The following is an 18,514-nucleotide window of genomic DNA, read 5'->3' as shown; positions in this document are numbered from 1 at the left end:
AGAGAGCCCTCCCCTGACGCGGAGGAGTGTAGAAGCAGCGGAGGCCCAGCAGAATAACCGGAGAACCCGGAAGGCGAGGCAGAACGGATCGAAAGCGGCCCACAGACCGAACCGAGGCAGATTCCCTCACGCCGAAGCGGAGGTGAGCAGCAGCAGAGCAACGAGGGATCCCACAACGAGAGGAAACGGAGAACGAAGAGCGATCCATAGGCCGGACCACAGAAGAGCCTCTCCTGGCCGACACGGAAGTGAGCAGCAACGACGGAGACCCAGCAGTGCAACGAGGGACCTCGAGAGGAGAGACAGCGGAGAACGAGAGGCGGCCCACGGACTAGACCCAGAAGAACCCTCCCCTGCCAACGCGGAGGTGCGTAGCAGCAGCGGAACCCGATAGGAGAAGCAGTGAAGAATACGAGGCGGCCCACAGACCGGATCGCTGAAGAAGAGCCCTTACCTGCCAGTCCGGAGCGGAACCGAGGGAGACAGCAGATCAACGCACAGCCCAAGCAGGATCGGAGCATCACCCGACCGGCAGCGAGACAAGGCACCGACGGCAGCAACAGGAAGAGAAGCCCGAGACAGCACTACAGAAACAGCGCGACACCAAACTGGGAAGGAAGAAGGCGTCGAGACCCACGGACAGGAAGCGGCCCACAGATCGGACCGAAGAAGAGCCCTTCCCTGCCGACGCAGAGGTGACTAGCAGCAGCGAAGAGCCGGCAAAGCAGCGGGAGATCCCGAGAAGGGAGGTAACGCCGAGTCACAGGAACCAGGCCCAGGGAACAAGAGACAGACCGCGGGGCAGGTCAGGAGAGCCGAGACCTAACAGAGACGACATAAGAGAAGAAGGTAGCCGCCGTCGTAACGAGGAGAGCAAAAGAATTACACATAGACCCGGACACCACCCCAACCAGCTGCCTCACAGATAACCAGCAAGCGGGGGAGAGAACGTAACAGTCACTACGAACCACAAATCCATCCAGCACAAACAGACCCCCCCCCACACAGGCAGAAACTGGGGGATGAGCCGCCTCACGCAAGGCACAGACTCCAACCACCCAAAAGCGAGAGGGAAGAGAACACCGGAGAGAGACACGGCAAACGGACAACGAGGGTAAAGACACAGAGAGAAATCGCTTATTAAAAAGGCAACACACGCAGGAAAGAGTGGAAGCGAGTGTGAGAATTGAGCAAGGACCCACTGAAGCACAAACGAAACCTGACTGAACAGGGCCCAACTACAGGCCAAGAGCAGTGGGTACTAACATGCCAGACAAGCCTAAAAGCGGCAGAGGGAGACAAACAGTCATGGAGACATTCACCCGGAAGAACGGCGACCAGCAGCCAGAGGCTGGGGAGAAAGACACGCCGGAGTCATACGCCACGCAAGGAGAGATCAGGCAAGTGGAAAGCAGCATACTGGAAGCCACAGGGGCGTTAAAGACGTCGATAGAAGGCAAGTTGGACGCAGTGATGGTAGATGTGGGACTCCTTAGACAAGATACGAGAAACCTGGCGGAAAGGATGACAACAGTGGAACAACAAGCACAGAGCAACTCAGTGGAAGTGTCCGCCTCGCGAACACAAATGTCGGAAGCACTGGAAAGAATTAATATACTAGAACGCAGAGCTGAAGACGCAGAAGGCAGGGCCCGGCGCAACAACGTACGAATAGTGGGGCTGCCAGAGGGGGAGGAAGGAAGGGACCCCACGAACTACATAGAGAACCTCCTGATCCAAGAAGTGGGAGCAGAGACCCTATCCCAAGGCTTCGTGGTAGAAAGGGCACACCGGGCGCTGACTAGAAGACCGCGCCCAGGAGCACCACCAAGACCAATGATCGCAAAAATTATGAACTTTAAGGACAGGGAAAAAATCCTGACTTTCTCGAGAGAAGGAGGGAACATCACAAGGAACGGGGCCAGGATAACGATATATCCAGACTATACGGTACTTGTGCAAAAGCAGAGAGCCCAGTTCTGGCAGACCAAAGAGCGCCTTCGAGCAGCAGGGGTGAAATTCATGCTGCTGTATCCAGCCAAACTAAAAATACTGCATGACGGAAAAACACAGATCTTCGAGACAACGACCGACGCCCAGGAGTGGATGGACCAGCGTGGGATTCCACAGTCGGCAGAGAGGAACCAGCGAAACAGAAACCACCCCCGGCAAAATAGAGACTAGAACCGGGCACGACAAGTACACCCAACGCTACAGGAGCAAGAACAAGACGGTAGAGATGCCCTACCGGGAAGTAACGAAAAGGAGCAATCGACAGCCTCCAAGTTGAAAAGCCCACAGTAAAGAGACTTACAAAGGGAGCACAAGACTCGGGGAAGGGGAACCGCCAAGACCCACAGAGAAGCCCCAGTAAAAACAATGTTTATAGTGTCAGTTTCAAGACACTACGCCGTGACAGGCAAGGCCGAGGAGGAAAAAGCGGCACCTGGAAAGCGGTGGAGCCCGAGCAGAGGAGGGGAGGCTGGGCGTTTGTTGACGTTATTTGGGTTAACAGTTATAACAGTTGGGAAGTTAAGGCAAAGCCCGCAAAGAAAGGAGGAGAGCGGAAGAGGAACTAACAGTTGTCACACACAAAGAATCGGCAAGGAAAACAAATTCAGGGGACAGTACCCACAAACAAAAAGCTGGCGGAAAGCACGAGGCAAGACCGCCCACAACAAAGAGCGGCCAACAGAGAGAGAAACGACCCGAGAGAGAAAACGAACGGACGATTCAAAACTCAACAGCCAGAAGAAGGGACACAGATCCCCGGCAGGAATACACCGAGAGAATAAGACACTGAGCGAGCCCATGGGAAAGAACAGGCCGCAAGCGCTAGTCCCCACAAGGACCAAGATGTCTTAAGAATTGTCACGTGGAATGTCAGGGGGATGAACGCATATGTCAAGAGGCTAAGGATTTATACCTGGTTGAACAAAACAAGGACCCACATTGCACTGTTGCAAGAGACGCACCTGACGGCGGAAAAACAGGCCAAAATAAAGAAAAAATGGGTAGGCCAGATGTATAGTGCAACATACTCCAACTACGCTAGAGGAGTCATAACCTGGGTCGCCCCGGGCGTCCCATTCCAGCTCATCAACCAAGAGAAAGACGCGGAAGGGAGAATCCTGGTAGTCCATGGGATGCTAGAAAATCGGGAGATATGCCTCGTGAACACCTATGCCCCTAACCACGACGCTACAGCCTTCTTCAGGACGCTCCCGCCCCGGCTGGCCCCGTACAGGAATGCAACGATGATTTGGGCAGGCGACCATAATTGCACACTGGACCCCCGGCTGGACAGGTCGGACAATAAGCACAAGAGAGCGGCGCCGCCAGCGAGAGCACTACAACAGATACTGGACCGGCTCGGACTCGGGGACGTCTGGAGGAAGGTACATGGGGAAGAGAGGGGATACACGCATTATAGTGCCCCACACAAGACATTCACACGGATAGACTACCTGTTTACGGGCAAGGAGACACTGGGGGAATTCACTGAGGCACACATACACGCGCGAACCCTATCTGACCACGCCCCCCAGACGATCACATGGGCGCACACACACAGGAGGGCCCCTATACCAACATGGAGATTGAGGGCAGAGGCATTATTGGACGCGGGCTTCCAGGAACACATCCAAAGCGTAATAGAAGATTATTTTGAACATAATGAGGGTAGTGTGGAAAGCACAGGAATGGTCTGGGAGGCCTTCAAGGTGGTAGTCAGAGGGGAGGCGATGGGGAAAATGGGAGGTCTCAGACGAGAAACCCTAGCACAACTAGATGAGTTAGAAAGGAGAATCGAGAAGGCTGAGAGACAAGCGTGGGAGAAGGGGGCGGAACAAGAGAACCTCACCACCCTGCGACAACAGTGCGTGGAGACCTGGGAAAGATTGGGACGGCTAGACTATGGGAAATATATACAGAAACTACATGCTGAGGGGGACAAGCCTAGCAGACTCCTGGCCTGGCTAACCAAGCAGGAGACTAAGCGGGAGCCAATTAATGAAATTCAGAACAGAAAGGGAGAGATGATAAGATCCCAAGAGGGAATAAACGAGGTGTTCTCGCAGTTTTACAAGGACTTATACTCCAGGGTCCAGGAGGCAGAGGAGGGGGACCTGAAGGAAGCCCTCGCGGAAATTAGACTCCCACAATTGACGGAGGAGCAGGCCCAAATATTAGACGCCCCTCTCACTGTAGAGGAACTAACGGAGGTAATCGCCCAGCTCCCGACAGGGAAATCTCCGGGGCCAGATGGGCTCCCGGGGGAATTTTACAAACAATATAAAAATGACATAGTCCCGAGACTGCTAGAAACACTAGAAGAAGCATACGAGAAAGGAAGACTCCCGAGTAGTATGTCAGAATCTATAATAATCCCGATCCTTAAACCAGACAAGCCCCCCCTTGAATGCGGTTCCTACAGACCGATTTCCCTAATAAACCAGGACTCCAAGATCCTGACGGCGGCACTAGCCAACCGCCTGAAAAGAGTGCTACCCACCCTGATCCACACGGACCAGACAGGGTACGTGCCAGAACGGAACACGTCCTGGAACCTGCGCAGACTCCACTATGTTATAGAAAGGACAAACCAGGAGGGAGGGGAGTGTGCTGTAGCCTCACTGGATGCAATCAAAGCATTCGATTCGGTGGGATGGGACTGGCTCCTGGGAACGCTCACCCACTATGGGATTGGACAAGGGTTTACAAGATGGATAGAACTACTATACAAAGACCCGAGAGCGAGAGTCAAGACGGGTAGACAAGTCTCTAGGGAATGGGGCATAGAGCGAGGCACAAAACAGGGATGCCCCCTGTCCCCAATGTTATATATCCTGGCCCTGGAGCCTTTCGCAGTATTCCTAAGAACGGATTACAAAGACACGGGCATAGAGATAGACGGGGAAACACACCAGATATCCATATACGCAGACGATATACTCCTTTACATACAGAACCCACGCACCCACCTACAGGACTTACTAGAGGCGCTGCGCGCGTTTGGTAGGTTATCTGGAATAGTGGTCAACAGAGAAAAATCCTTGCTGTTTCCCCTGGCAGGCCTACGCGCAGTGCCGTCAGATCAATTACCGCCTCTGGGCATCACATGGGCCCCGAACACCTTCAAATACCTGGGAGTGGACATCTATCACGACACCATGGAAACACACGCAGGTAACACACAAGTAGCTTTAGACAAAATTGAAAAGGCTATGAAATTCTGGCAGACGCTACCGTTGGGCATGATAGGCCGGGCGGCACTACTAAAAATGACAGTCCTACCCCGACTCTTATATTACTTCACGAACATCCCATACAACATACCAAGGCCCTTCTTCAAGCGCCTACACACTATGGCGAGAACCTTCCTATGGGGAGGGGGGCGAAACAGGGTGGCACTAAGCACACTACAGAGAAGCTATGAGTGGGGGGGCATCAAACTCCCAGATTTTGAATATTACTATTTGGCAGCACAACTCCAATTTGTGGTGCGATGGCTGGGCGAGGAGACCTCAATAGATGCAATAATTATTGGGCCAACACTCCGGAGGTATTACCTGAGAGAATTATTATGGGTCAATGCCGCCCAAGCCAAAGACCTACCCAAAATAGCCCAACTAGGCCGAACACTATGGAAAAGAGCCTGGAAGACACAGGGCATACGAGACCCCTGCTCAAGACATATCCCACTGGCGGGGCTGGTGGACACCCGAGTGGCCAGCCTGACCACGTACAGGGCACAATGGGAAGACAAAGGTGTGGCCCAAATTGGGGACCTGTGGCGTGACGGACAGTGGGCTGAATTCCAGACCCTAATGGACGAACAAGATGTACACAGGGGCCAATTCATCCTGCACAATAGCCTAGTTCGGACAATAAAGAAGAGGTGGAGCACTATGCCAGAGCCTGAGGACACCGAAGGGGTACTAGAGGCATGGTACGATATATCCGAAGGAGGTCATACGGTGTCCACACTCTATGAGCAAATACTGGGACACACCAACAAAAAGACACTAACAGCACGGATGAAGTGGGAAGAGGAACTGCAACAACCCTTCGAAGACGAGGAATGGAACAAAGTCCTCATGTACACAAAAAAGGTGTCCAGAAACGTCAGGTTCAGACAACTGCAGATATACATAGTACATAGAGCATATCTAACTCCCAAGAGAATGTCAAAGATGGGAGAAGGACAAACCCGGAGCTGCCCGCGGTGCGGAGACGAACAGGCCGACATGGTGCACATGTTCTGGTCGTGCCCGCAAATAGCAGACTTCTGGAACACGGTGAGAGAAAAGGCGTTGACAGCAGACATACGGATGCCAGCAAGAACGCCAGCAACATACCTATTGGGCCTGTTCCCAAGGGGGCACCGGCAGATGACACACGTGGCAAAAATGAAGGATTTAATGACAATATTAGCGAAACGCCGCATAGCGATGGCATGGAACAAGAGCGAAGGCCCCTCGAAGGAAGGATGGTGGGCCGACCTACAAAAATGGGCAATAGCAGAGACGGCAGTCTGGGCGAGAGCTACACAAAGGGGAGAGAGCGACAGCGGAGCCAGACTACAAGCATGGAACTCCCTGGTGCAAGACCTGTTTGGCAGCGGAGGCGAGGATGATACGACTGACAATAGCGATCCAGGCGACTCAGGAAACGATGAAATTGAACCGCCCACGTCGGGAGGCACTACATAATTCAGAGGAAGAGAACTAACGGGAAGAAAGAGACGAGGTCGTGACCAGCGCGGACTCTGAACAGTGCAAATCCAACTGGGAAAGACCAGCAAACACATGCAAGGACAGGACCAAGGGAAACTCCCTGGGAAAGGAGGGAGGCCACCGGGAGACCGGCCCCTCCGCTACGAACTTGACAACGGCCGGCGCCGGCCCCGAGGCGGCAACGGACCACGAACATACTGCGGCAGCCTTTGGGGAGCGGGAGGGGGGGAGGAAGGGGGAAAGGAAAATGGGAGGGTGACTTTTGTTTCTGTTTTGTCTGTTCTCTCCCATTCCTTTTATGTTGTAAAACCAATAAAAAGAAGTTAAAAAAAAAAAAAAGTTTGTTTTGTAGAGGTTTTTAGGCTGGTGTTTTATTCATAGAATGTTTTTGTATTTAAAGTGGTGTCTGCTATACAATGAGCATGTTTTACAACATATCTCTTAGAGGCCCAGAAGGAGGAGAAGTATAAAGACACAGACAACAAATGAAACCAAATATGGCGCTTGCCAAACAGATTTCACCATGGAGCAACTACTATTTGGGGTGCAGCGTGGTCCAGTCAATAAGCAGGCTCGTGATACTTATGCCCAATGGCCGGAAACTGAATGGAATGTGACTGGCAAACCCTGCAAAGTGTCCATGGACCATTGCTATCATGTGACAACTCGACAATATGAAACCGAATACAAAGAAGATGCATTGGTATTCCTCGCTAACCCATTGCACGATCTACAACCGCAAACAATATTCCACCCAACAAACATGCACACCCGGATACATGGAATTATTTGCGCATAAAACGGACATTTGCACGCCATTCTTCCCGAAAATCCACATACCTCAAACAGTGATTTTCGGCCAGAAAGGCGCGCAAATGTGCGTTTTACGCGCACATAATTCCATGAATCAGGCTGTCCTGTTTCTCCAATTCGTGTAAAATATCACAATCTGAACTAACAGAGACTGAAGCTTCAACGCAATTGACCGAGGAACTTGCCAAAGATCTCAACTTCTGTAGATTCACAAACCACATTCATGACGGACGATTGCCTAATAAAGGAGCAAAAATACATTCTATTCGACAGCTGCCTGGTAGAGATTATACAGATGCTGAAATGTGTCCATACATTGAGGGGAACATATGCGGGGAGCCATTGGTGAATGTGTCTTGTGTATTTCAAGGCACTAACCTGAAAATCCAAGGCAGCTGTGTCCACCTCCATAATACATTTTCATGGTCCGCTCAACCAATGCTGGGCAAAGTGCCAGCTGGAAATCTGCTATGTTCAGTGGCTTTACTTTTCAGCAGGTCGACTTTCAGCAAGATGTCCAGTTTCTGTCAATTTGTGGGATTTGAGTTCCTTGCTAAAACCCAGTACTACAAATATCAAAGGGAATTCCTATTACCCGCTATTAGTCAAGCCTGCAAAATTTAACAAATGTCAATTGAAAGCACATTCTCTGGCAAACGTTTCAGGCTAGTTGGCAACAGACAGTGTGACAGCCCCGGACTTTCAGCAAAGTACTGCACATACCACTTTCAAGACATGGAAACTAAATTGTGAGTTCGGAGATCGTGCAGGTGTCCCAATGTACATCCTCTGTGCCCATGGAGAAACATGGTTTCATCAAATTCAAACATCTTCAATAGGGGGAATGCAAATAGACATCATAGCCACTGACAAGCATGTTTCAATAGCCAAGGGCACGTAAGAGCAGTTTCCTCACATTCGTCATCAATTTGACGTATGGCACGTTGCCAAATCAGTCAAAATAATTACAGCTGCTGGAAAAAAAGGGTTCAGAAAATATTTTAAAGTGGTGTCAGTCTATCAGCAACCATCTTTGGTGGAGCTCCAAAACTTGTGATGGGTCTGTGGAAATTCTACTTGAAAAATGGCACTCATTGATGCACCATTGTTCCAACGTGCATTCATGGACAGAAAACCTAATTTGTTTTCGAATGTGCACATGGACCTTTATCGGAGGAGCAGGAATGCAAGAAGTGGTTGGTGCCATGTTCACCTCCACACAAAGCTCTTGAGAAGATTGTGTACAATAAAACTCTTTCAAGAGACCTGAAGAGACTCACAGAATTCTGTCATACCAGAGATTTGGAGGTGTTCCATAATATGTGCATAAAGTACAGGCCCAAAGGGTTACCTTTCGGCATAGACGGTATGCAGGCCAGAACATTACTAGCGCACAATGAGAATTTAGGGCAGGAAAACTGCTGGAATCTTTGGGATGCTTCGTTACCTCTTGGCCTTTACAAAATGGGGCAAACAATGGGTGGCCAAGCTAATATACCAGGAAATGGAATTCGACTTTGTGAAAGATCTCGCATTGACTGTGTTGGCCATGCATACTCATGGAATCGATCCCAATTTTGTTTGGAGGAAATATAAAATGACACAAAACATTGCAAACAAGCCCTGTCCACCTAAAGCCGAACTTGTTGAAATGTTGACTTCCATGTTTAAATGGTTTGCAGCTGCCTTCATAATGTGCTCACAATAAGATTTTGGATATGTTACCCAATGTTTGGACATTCCACATCGTCAATCGAATGCTATTAAACTCGAATTTCAATGCGATAAAAATTTAAAGATATTTCATTATGCATATTAATGTAGTGTATGATTCATTAATGTATATCTTTTGCCTTCCCTTCATTTATATAACTGGTCCTCGATCGATAAGACATGTCTGTGGTTGCTATATTTCAGAATAGAATTGCCCTAGCACATAGTTGCTGCACTGCCCATTTGGGTTGCTGAAATACTGATAAGCAAATGGATATTTGCCATCAGGCAAAGGTACACTGAGGCTTGGTGTCTGTAAATTCCTCTGTTAGATCCAAACCACATCCACACATGGCCTATGGTGGGTATGATTTTCATAGCAATGATCAATCGCCTGACCTGTGTCGACCCCATAACTAACAGAAAGTTTTGCTTCAGCAGTGTATTATTTTGCCAAACACCTTGGCGAGTGGGCACCTTTTCACACACTCCCAAGAGTATTTTGGTCTTTTGATGTTTTGGGTTCTCCATACCTAGACATAGGTCACCATAGCTTCCAAATTGTCATTTCAAATGTATCCTCTTTGTCACCTTTTTTGGCAAGAAGTGCCTGTTTTTGCTAGGATGCCATACAGTGTAACTTTGCTTTGCATGAGCCCCGCCCTGTATCCTTCCATTGTGTTTTCCCTGACCCCTCCCCCACCCTTCCTATTGTATGGTGCTCTCGGTCTCTCCTATCGTTTCTAAATGCTTCTCTGTCGATGTTTTTTATTAGTTTTACAATTTGGACACTTTGTTGTGATGTGAGGATTGATGTATTAAATCTTGTTGTTCAAACTGTTAAATAAAGAGTCATCCGGGTCTCCCATCCTGGCCTCCCTATCGCTGCTACCTACACCAGTGCTTCCTCCAGGCAAACCCCCCTCAACACCCTTTTTGTAGTTCCCTCGCCAGACCTATGAAATCTACATATGGTATCTGTGCTCTCTCCTTTTTCTTCTTCTCCCATTAATGCAGGCACCCAGTTTGAGGCCCTCTTGCCCCAAGATTCCCCTTCCCCCTTTCGCCCTGCACTTTTCCCCTTCCCCCCTCCACTGCACTTGTGCAATCTCAATGTCTCTCTGTTCTTGGCACACATGGGTCAGCTGGGCTCATCTCTGCGGTGTAAAGGTCAGGGCAAGAGAGCAATGCATCTAACAAAACTAAACAACAGGAACTGATAATGCATAAATAATGGCACACATAAAATCTTGCATGAATAGGGGTACTTCAGTGACATGAGCTAACATATTGCCATTCTAACCTCTACCCTTTGGAATCTATTTGATACCATCTCTGTACCCAGGTGCACATCCTAAAGGTTGATCTGCCATCTGCCCTGCTTTGGTGCTCAGGATATAGGTAGACATGTGTTGCTTTTGGGAGAATATATTACTACATAGGATTAAGGCTGTGATGTGGGTCCTTGACTGATCGGGGCACGGCAGGGTCGGATGAATATTAGCATGAAAGGAACTGGGGGGGTCTGAGCTGATGTGCTCCGGGCTGGAAGCTGTGAATACAAGGGACGTTTAGTGGAGATTAATGGGTACTTGGGCTTATGACTGGTCAGTGTCTCACGCACTCCGCAGAGCACATTAATCTGTGAGAACAGTGCTCGCTCAGAGATGGCAAGGGGGAGGTGATGGTGTGGGCTGGCTGTGCGAGGCGCTGGCGATGGGAGAGCTGCATTTCTACAGAGAAATGGATGTTCGTGACTAGTAGAAAGGTGTTGTTGTGCCTAGTTCAAAATGGTTTTCCTAATGCAGGTCTAGAAGCTATAGTGTATGTGTTGTTTTCAATGTGGTGTGGTGCAACGGAACGTCGCGGGGGGTGACTATGCCTCCCCCCTTGGTTATTACATACGCTATGTTTCTAGAGTGACGAAAGAGGGGGGCAAGGATCGTCTCCTTCCCAACACTAGTAAGATCGTTGTCCGTCTTCCCTCTGTTCCCCCTCCATTGCCTCTTCGCGCCTTGAGGCACTTGAGCATAGGCGCGTTATGAATGCCATATTATATCATCCTATCATATCATGGTCTGTTTTAGACAGACACAAAAGTAATCTGAGGTTACACCAAACTTTCAGTGGCTTGTATTATATGTTTTACTTACCTTCAGTGTAACTGTTGTCCAAAGCTAACTAAATTACTAGCACTAGTGATGGGTAAAAAAGTATTCATGAACGTGCAGCATTGGTGGATGCCAGCAAACAATTTGTTTCTTTTTCAGGTATATTTCAAATGCCAACTTGGTCAGCTGGGCTCATCGCTCCCATGGAGTGAAGGTCACCTCGTGGTATGCTGCTTGTGGGGATAGAATAAATTAGTTCACACCGACGCGTCTTGTCTGGCATGTTTTAGTTTTTGTGGTTTCTTTCACAAAAACGAAACCTACCAGGCATACACGCTGAAAACAAGCTTCAACTGTTATTCGACCTTGGGCAAAAGGGAGGAAACGGTATGGCTGGAAGGACAGAAAGTGTTGAATACCCGCAAAAATTATAACATTCACTATTTTGAAAGTGGACATTGGAACATTACTGCAAACCGTTGTTCGGAGAGGACACTCTGAGTTACGCCAAGAGAATGGAGCTACCAAATATAATGTATGTTCATCTATCAAAAATGTTTTGGCTATTAGAAACGGCATTTGGTCTGTATGCATATGGAACGATTCAGCGGCGTGCGAACATGCCATTTGACGAAAAAAGTGTACACAATACGTTGTTCCGTAGATTACATTTATACTGCTCCATATTTAAAAAACCAATTGCGTTACTTGTGGGCTGTTTATAAGTCGACTAATAATTTTTATTTGGATATAGTTTAAAGAGGAATGAGTAAAGGTTTCATTTTCTGAGCGGTATTGCTTGCTGACATCGTTATGGGTTGTTAGTTGGAGCATATTGTGACGATTATTCATCGATGCCCCGCAAACACAACCTGTATGCAGGATAGTAATATCTAAACCACTTCGTCCCATGGAATATCATGGTGTGCCATCAACGTTGCATTATTGGATGTGCCGGGTGCAGAACATTTTCCAAGGGAACTTGGGTCGCTTTTCGATATATAATATTGCCAGTACCGTTATAATGTCGTCTGTCTGTTGTTCCATTTATCCATTAGCTTCTCCATCCCATACATACTTCACAGCGCTTCTCCCCTATGTTGTCTGTGTGTGTCCACTGTTTGTGATTTGTGTTCGTTATTAGGTTTCATCCGGTGCAGAATTACAGGGTAATGGATACATTTGAATAAAGAATGCCTACTAAAATATATTTTTATTATGTTATCTACACAGATATATTGTACTGTTCTGCGAATGCCATAGTTTCCAGCTACTGTGGGATGTTTTTTTCAGCCATCAATGCCAGATACGGCTAAATGCATCGTTTTCCATCATACTCCTGTGGGACGACAGACCAAGATGGATATGCCCTTTGGCGGTACCAGCGACAAGGAGCAACCTGTCTTTACGGTCTAGCAAGAAGCTGATACCAAAGCCTTGCGATTCAAGGTGCGTCGAATCCGCATCTTCTCCCGAAAGGAACACTGTGTGCGTCATTATAAAGTTTTGATGCTCTAACCCAAGGACATACAACAACTGGTCTTTAATCGAAATCAGCGGATCATGGTTGTTTTTGGAGCATTCTTTGTGAAATAAAAGCACACGTTAAATTGCAGAGTATTGATGTTTCCTTTAAAAATAGTTTTTTTTAATCCGATTTAGGACACGCTGTGCTGTGAGAGGATGTGTATGTTGATCTTCCGGGTTCTGCGTTAACGTTATGACGTGGGTGGTGAATGGGCACGTTTGGCTACGCTGCCCACCAACGTCATGAAAATAGGTGGAAAATATTGTTCGGAATAGTGATGTCAGCTCCAGGGGCGGGTGCTATGATTTAGTGCCGTAAGGGCACTTTAACTTAGGGTGATGCAGCAACGGATAAGATTAGCACAAGATGGCCGCGCCCCGCGCGTTGTTTTCGCATGTGTAAAAGTGAGGAAAACTAAGGTAAGATGCATTGGAATTTTTTTTTGGATTGATCACAGTATGCTTCAAAACACATGCACGAACACTCAGGGCAATAAAATGTTTGAGCGCACTATCCCTTTAAGCCCTATATGAGGTTATACAATATTTTATTGTATACAGTTGTCCAAGCCTTGGTCATCTCCCACCTTAACTGTGGCAACGCCATACTCGCAAGAGTCTCAGAGGTCACCTTGGTCCCTCAGAAAGCCGTCCACGACGCTGCAGCATAGCCTCCTCAAGCGACTAAGAAGTCAACATCACCCCGGTCTTGGATCTGCATTGGCTAACCCTTCAAGCACCCCATCATGTTCAAGTCTGCCTAAATTACTGACAAAGCAGTCACAGCCAAAACATTGCACAACTTGGCCATGAAATTAACCATCTGCAGAGGCCAGCGCCAACCATACGCCATTACATCGCCAGGTTAGAAACAAAGAACTGCAAAAGGGAAACAACAGTAAACTATACTTTTTGCTGATATGGTCCCCGTCCCTGGAACAAGTTACAAATGCAGATAAGATTGACACACGAAATCCTACACATCAGTAAGGACTCCGACAACCTAAACATCAGGAAGGACCTGAGGACACAATTCTTCAAAACAACATCTCACCAATCGCTGATCACTCAACTCAACAATAGTTCTCCCCTCTGGTGTTCCTCCACTCCCCACGCTCCCCTTACCATCCCAGTTTCTCGGTTACCCCTGCACATACACCCTACTTGTAATACACTTGCTGTGTGCACTTGTGCAGCACTCCATTGCTTCCAAGCTAAGTTTGTTCTTTATGAATCAGATACATGAAAGCATCAATTGTCACTGGTGACAAGTTTGTGGAGGCCTGAAATGTGACACTGTTGATCCCGGAACGAGAGCTTGAATTAATTGTGCCAAATGTAAGGAACTCATGGTGGCAACAGTAAAGACAGACACCAGTGATCATGGTTCAAGTGTGTTTATTGAACTTTATAATTTTGTGAGATAAACACCTAATCTAAACCTAAATCTAAGATGGGAGCAAGCTACGACCATGAAATAATAATAAGGCAGTCCTGGTGGCATCTTGTCAAATAAAAAGGGTGTATTCAAGAAAATTGCCAATCCTTACCACTAAGTTACCAAAAAGAGTGGGGAATAATGTACACCAGAAAAGAAAGAAGGGTTCACAATGGGTAAGGGAGGGAACAAGGGAAAATACAATGGCATTCTTACAGGCCATGAACAGTAAGGATGTGAAATGAACTATCGTACTCGGCTTGACGACATTTCAGATAGTGCAAGAGCTAAGACATAGATAAGGAAGGGAGGGGGAGAGTGGGAAGGAAATGTTAACAGACAGGCGACTACCGTACTAGGCCTAACGACATTTCTGGTAGAGCTGGAGAAAAACAAAAAGGTGAGGGAGAGGGGAGCAGAAAGGGAGGGAAGGAACAAAACAAGCGACTAGTGCACTAGGCCTGACGACATTTCAGATAGTGCTGGGGGTGCAAGTAAGGGGAAGGGGAGGTGACAGATGAGGATGCCATCATACTAGGTCCAGGGACAATTCTGATAGAGTAAGAGGAGATAGGAAAAGAGGAAAAGTGAGAAAGGGAGAGGAGGAAAGAACAGAGAGTAAGCAGTCAAAAAGAGTGGAGAAGCAAAAGGGGAGAGTGAATACAATTGCAGAAGTCCGTAGTAACACATAATGTTGCAAGCCATAACAGATGAAGATGGGAACAGCATGATTCAGGCTCACCACGAGTACAAGATTCTTAGGAAGGTCAGCATGAGCGTTGAGAAAGGGTGACGCACCGTGAATCAATTAAGTCCATAAAAGTCAAATCCAGCATTGGCCACAAGACAGTGAAACCAGAATGTATCAGGACAGACTCCTGCAGAAGTAGGCTTGAGGTGGGAGAGGGGGAACAGGGTAGAAGAATCAAGCAACATAGGCAACACCTGTGTGCGGGAAGGGGGCACCAACAGAACATCATAGGGGGACCAGAAGGGGTGGGGGTGGCCTGTGGGATAGAGCGAGTAAACAAATGTTGTTGCATGCAGAAGGCGCATGAAGAGCCAGGGCTAAGCAGGTGTAGGGGGTGCTGAGACCAGGTGACCTAGACCCACTTGCATCTGCTCCACATCTGCAAAGGAAAAGCAGCTGGAGGGCTCCTTAAGTAGGGAAAAAGAGCAGCAACCAGGAAGGCACCAGTTGGGTGGGGCTTGCTAAGTGGGGAAAAAGAGCAGCAACTAGGAAGGCACCAGGTGGGCAGGGTGTGTGGTTTGTTGTGCTTTAGAGGCATGGTTGTGTGTAGGTCAGAGTTTGAAAGGTGTAGGGGTGAGTTTTTTTAATTACTAGAGTAGGTTAGTGGCATCATTATCTAAATGGGACGCATGCTGATGTCCACACTTCCATCTAGAGGTGACGCATGCTAATCTTCACACTTATATCCAGATGCGACTCAAGCTAATATTCACAGTTCTGTCCAGATGTGATGCAAGCTAAGATTCACAATTCTGTCGGATGTGACGCAAGCTAATATTCTGTCTAGATGTGATGCACGCTAATATTCACAATTCTGTCTGGATGCGACGCAAGCTAATATTCACAGTTCTATCTAGATGTGAATATTCGCAGTTCTGTCTAGATGTGACGCAAGGCTAATTTTTACTATTCTACCCCATCCACAACTGCCCCAAGTGTAAACTGTGGCTGACTTACCCAATTGGTTATATACACTTGTGTATAGGCGCATGATAAATAACCTATACATAAATAAAAAATATAGGTTTCACGTATAGTATGGTCATTTCATGTTAACGATAACTATTACTGTAATCTTATTATTAAGGAAGAGGGTGGAGATTTATATCAAGATTTACCTTAGCACTACCTACCAGCACCAAACCAACTCCTGGCTAGATTGGGGGAAGAGTGGGGTACAAATAAGCTAAAAGAGCTTACTAAAAACATGAACCAACTCTTTGTAGAACTAAATTGGGCCCCGAAAAAATGTGACAACTATGAGACTAACCAAGCTCTTTTAGGTAAATATATTGATCTGTGGGATTGGCAACAAAACTTTCGACATCTGGAGAAATTTAAGAGCTATAGACATGTACCTTATATGTTATATACTTTTAAACAAGCACAAAAATATCTAATTTTATGCCCTGGAGTTAAGCTTAGGAGATTTATATTATTAAGACTCAATCTCCCAGTTATGGAAATAAGGGGCAGGCGGGAAAAAATTGACTATACCCTACAGACTTGTAGATTATGTAAATCCCGGGATCAATTGGAAATCCCGGGATCAATTGGAAAGTGCTAAACATATATTAACATTATGCCCCAAAACTACATATATAAAACACGATGAGAAATATGTACATAATTTGAATTACATCAAAAAACTGGAATTCTGGTATCAGAGTATGAATAGCCTGAATCCGAGTCTCCAAATTTCTTTGTATAATGTATTTAACAAGTGGTGTACATACCTGGAAGAAATAGAGAAATAGAGAGTTTAAGATATTGAAGATATAGAGAAATTAAGAAACTAAGTAAGTTTACAAATAGGTTCGGGAATAATAATGGTGATGAATAATTTTTATATGAAATTGAAATGAAATGACATACAATGAAATGAAATGGGGATAATGGATATGGAAACTATAGTGTATAATATGATTGATGTGATATTTTATCTTGGTTATTTATTTTATGAATTGATATATTAAGTTGTTGATTTTTATGCTCTTGTTTTCTTCTTTTTTAATTATGTTTAGTTATATGTGTAAAGTTTTTATTTTTAAAAACTATATCACATTAAATTAAATAAATAAAGTAATCTTATTATGTTGATTCTTTCATATCACTTGGTAGAGCATTGATCTATTTAAGTAAAGGATAAATATCAGATAATAGAATAATTGTTTGCAAGCGTCCATGCAATGAGTTTAAATGGGTCTATAGAACAAGCTAGGATTGAGGTCTTTGTGGGACTTTAATAGGATATAGTGGGATGTAGTCATACTTGTTTGGAATACGACTGTTCCCCGGGCAACCAAGTACCGACTTTGCATTTCTGGGGTGAACTGCCTCTTCGCATATAGCTGGCAGGGCGAGCCCAGAGCCCCACCTGTGAGCGCATGTGACTCCAGAAAAAGCACTTGTCAGCCAGCCTGGCTGGCGGAGACAGAGCCCACTTACTCACCTGTGAAACGTGAGCGATGCTCTCAGCCGGTGCGCCCAGCAGGACACAGATCTCCAGCACTGCCGAGGGCAGGATCTCCTCCATGGCGCCCCTCGGGGCAGGGAGTCCTCAGCGCAGACACATAACCATGCCTGGACCGCGCATGCTAGGCTGGAGAGGTGCCAGAAGTTCAAGAAGGGAGCGGGGGAGGGGGGAGGGGGGGGCAGGACGCAGAAAACCCCAGGACACGGCACCCTCTCGCAAGCTGCAGAATCCAAGGCTGTATGCAAGTCGAACAAGTTCTCAGGCTGCAAGCCCACAGGGGGCGCTACACGGTGGGCTAAGAGACGCAGAGACTTGACGCCACTGTTGCTCCAGGCTGTACGTGGTCTCTATGGCAACGGCCGCGTGGGGGAATGCTTTCTAGGACCCCGGACGTCTCCGCCAATGACAACAAAAGTGTACGCTGTCCAGCAGCAGCCAGCGAGCCTCCCGACGCTAGGATACGTTGCACCCTGTCAGAGTAGCAACTAGTTCCCATTAGAGGAGCGGACCCAGCAACGAATCTACACCACGTGACTTACACGTCAACTTTCACGAGCTGACATTCGCTGGAAGGAAAATGACCCCACAGCTACAGACCTACAGAAGCAAGTGGCAGCCCGTCCCAGGGACCGCCAGCTGCGCAGGAACTTTGGGGCGCGGGCTGTCGTCTGAAACTGCGTGTGGAGGCAACTTCCAGTCAATTTGGTGCTCAGGGGTGACCACTAATGTCTGCCCCACCCAAGCAGCCACCACTACTCATAAGCTTATTTTATGTTTCTCACCCCCCTCGCCCTGTTCTGTCTGTTGTTCCTTCTTTTCTTTGTAGCTCCTCAGTCCACTATCACTTGTTCTCAGGGGCGCAACTAGACGGGATTGGGGCAGGGGAGACTAACTGCAACAAATGGTAGGAGAGGTGCTGTGTTAGGTTGTGGGTTTGGGGTTAGAAAT

At 47.4% G+C, this 18,514-nt stretch overlaps 1 protein-coding gene across 1 annotated transcript in view; it reads right to left on the bottom strand.

Moving 5' to 3' along the window:
* DENND3 (DENN domain containing 3) overlaps positions 1-18,046 on the bottom strand; it is a 1,010,513-nt gene extending 992,467 nt beyond the window's left edge. Inside the window, exon 1 of the mRNA XM_069621709.1 lies at positions 17,543-18,046. Within this exon, the coding sequence (XP_069477810.1) occupies positions 17,543-17,626 (84 nt within the window). The 5' untranslated portion in view covers positions 17,627-18,046. The remainder of the gene's footprint in view (positions 1-17,542) is intronic.
* Positions 18,047-18,514: the final 468 nt, after the last annotated feature.

Source organism: Ambystoma mexicanum, chromosome 5q (genome assembly GCF_040938575.1).
Source record: "Ambystoma mexicanum isolate Mex_15411 chromosome 5q, UKY_AmexF1_1, whole genome shotgun sequence".
NCBI lineage: Eukaryota > Metazoa > Chordata > Amphibia > Caudata > Ambystomatidae > Ambystoma > Ambystoma mexicanum.
Note: the sequence above shows the minus strand (reverse complement) of the source record. Positions and strands in the feature narration are given on the sequence as shown.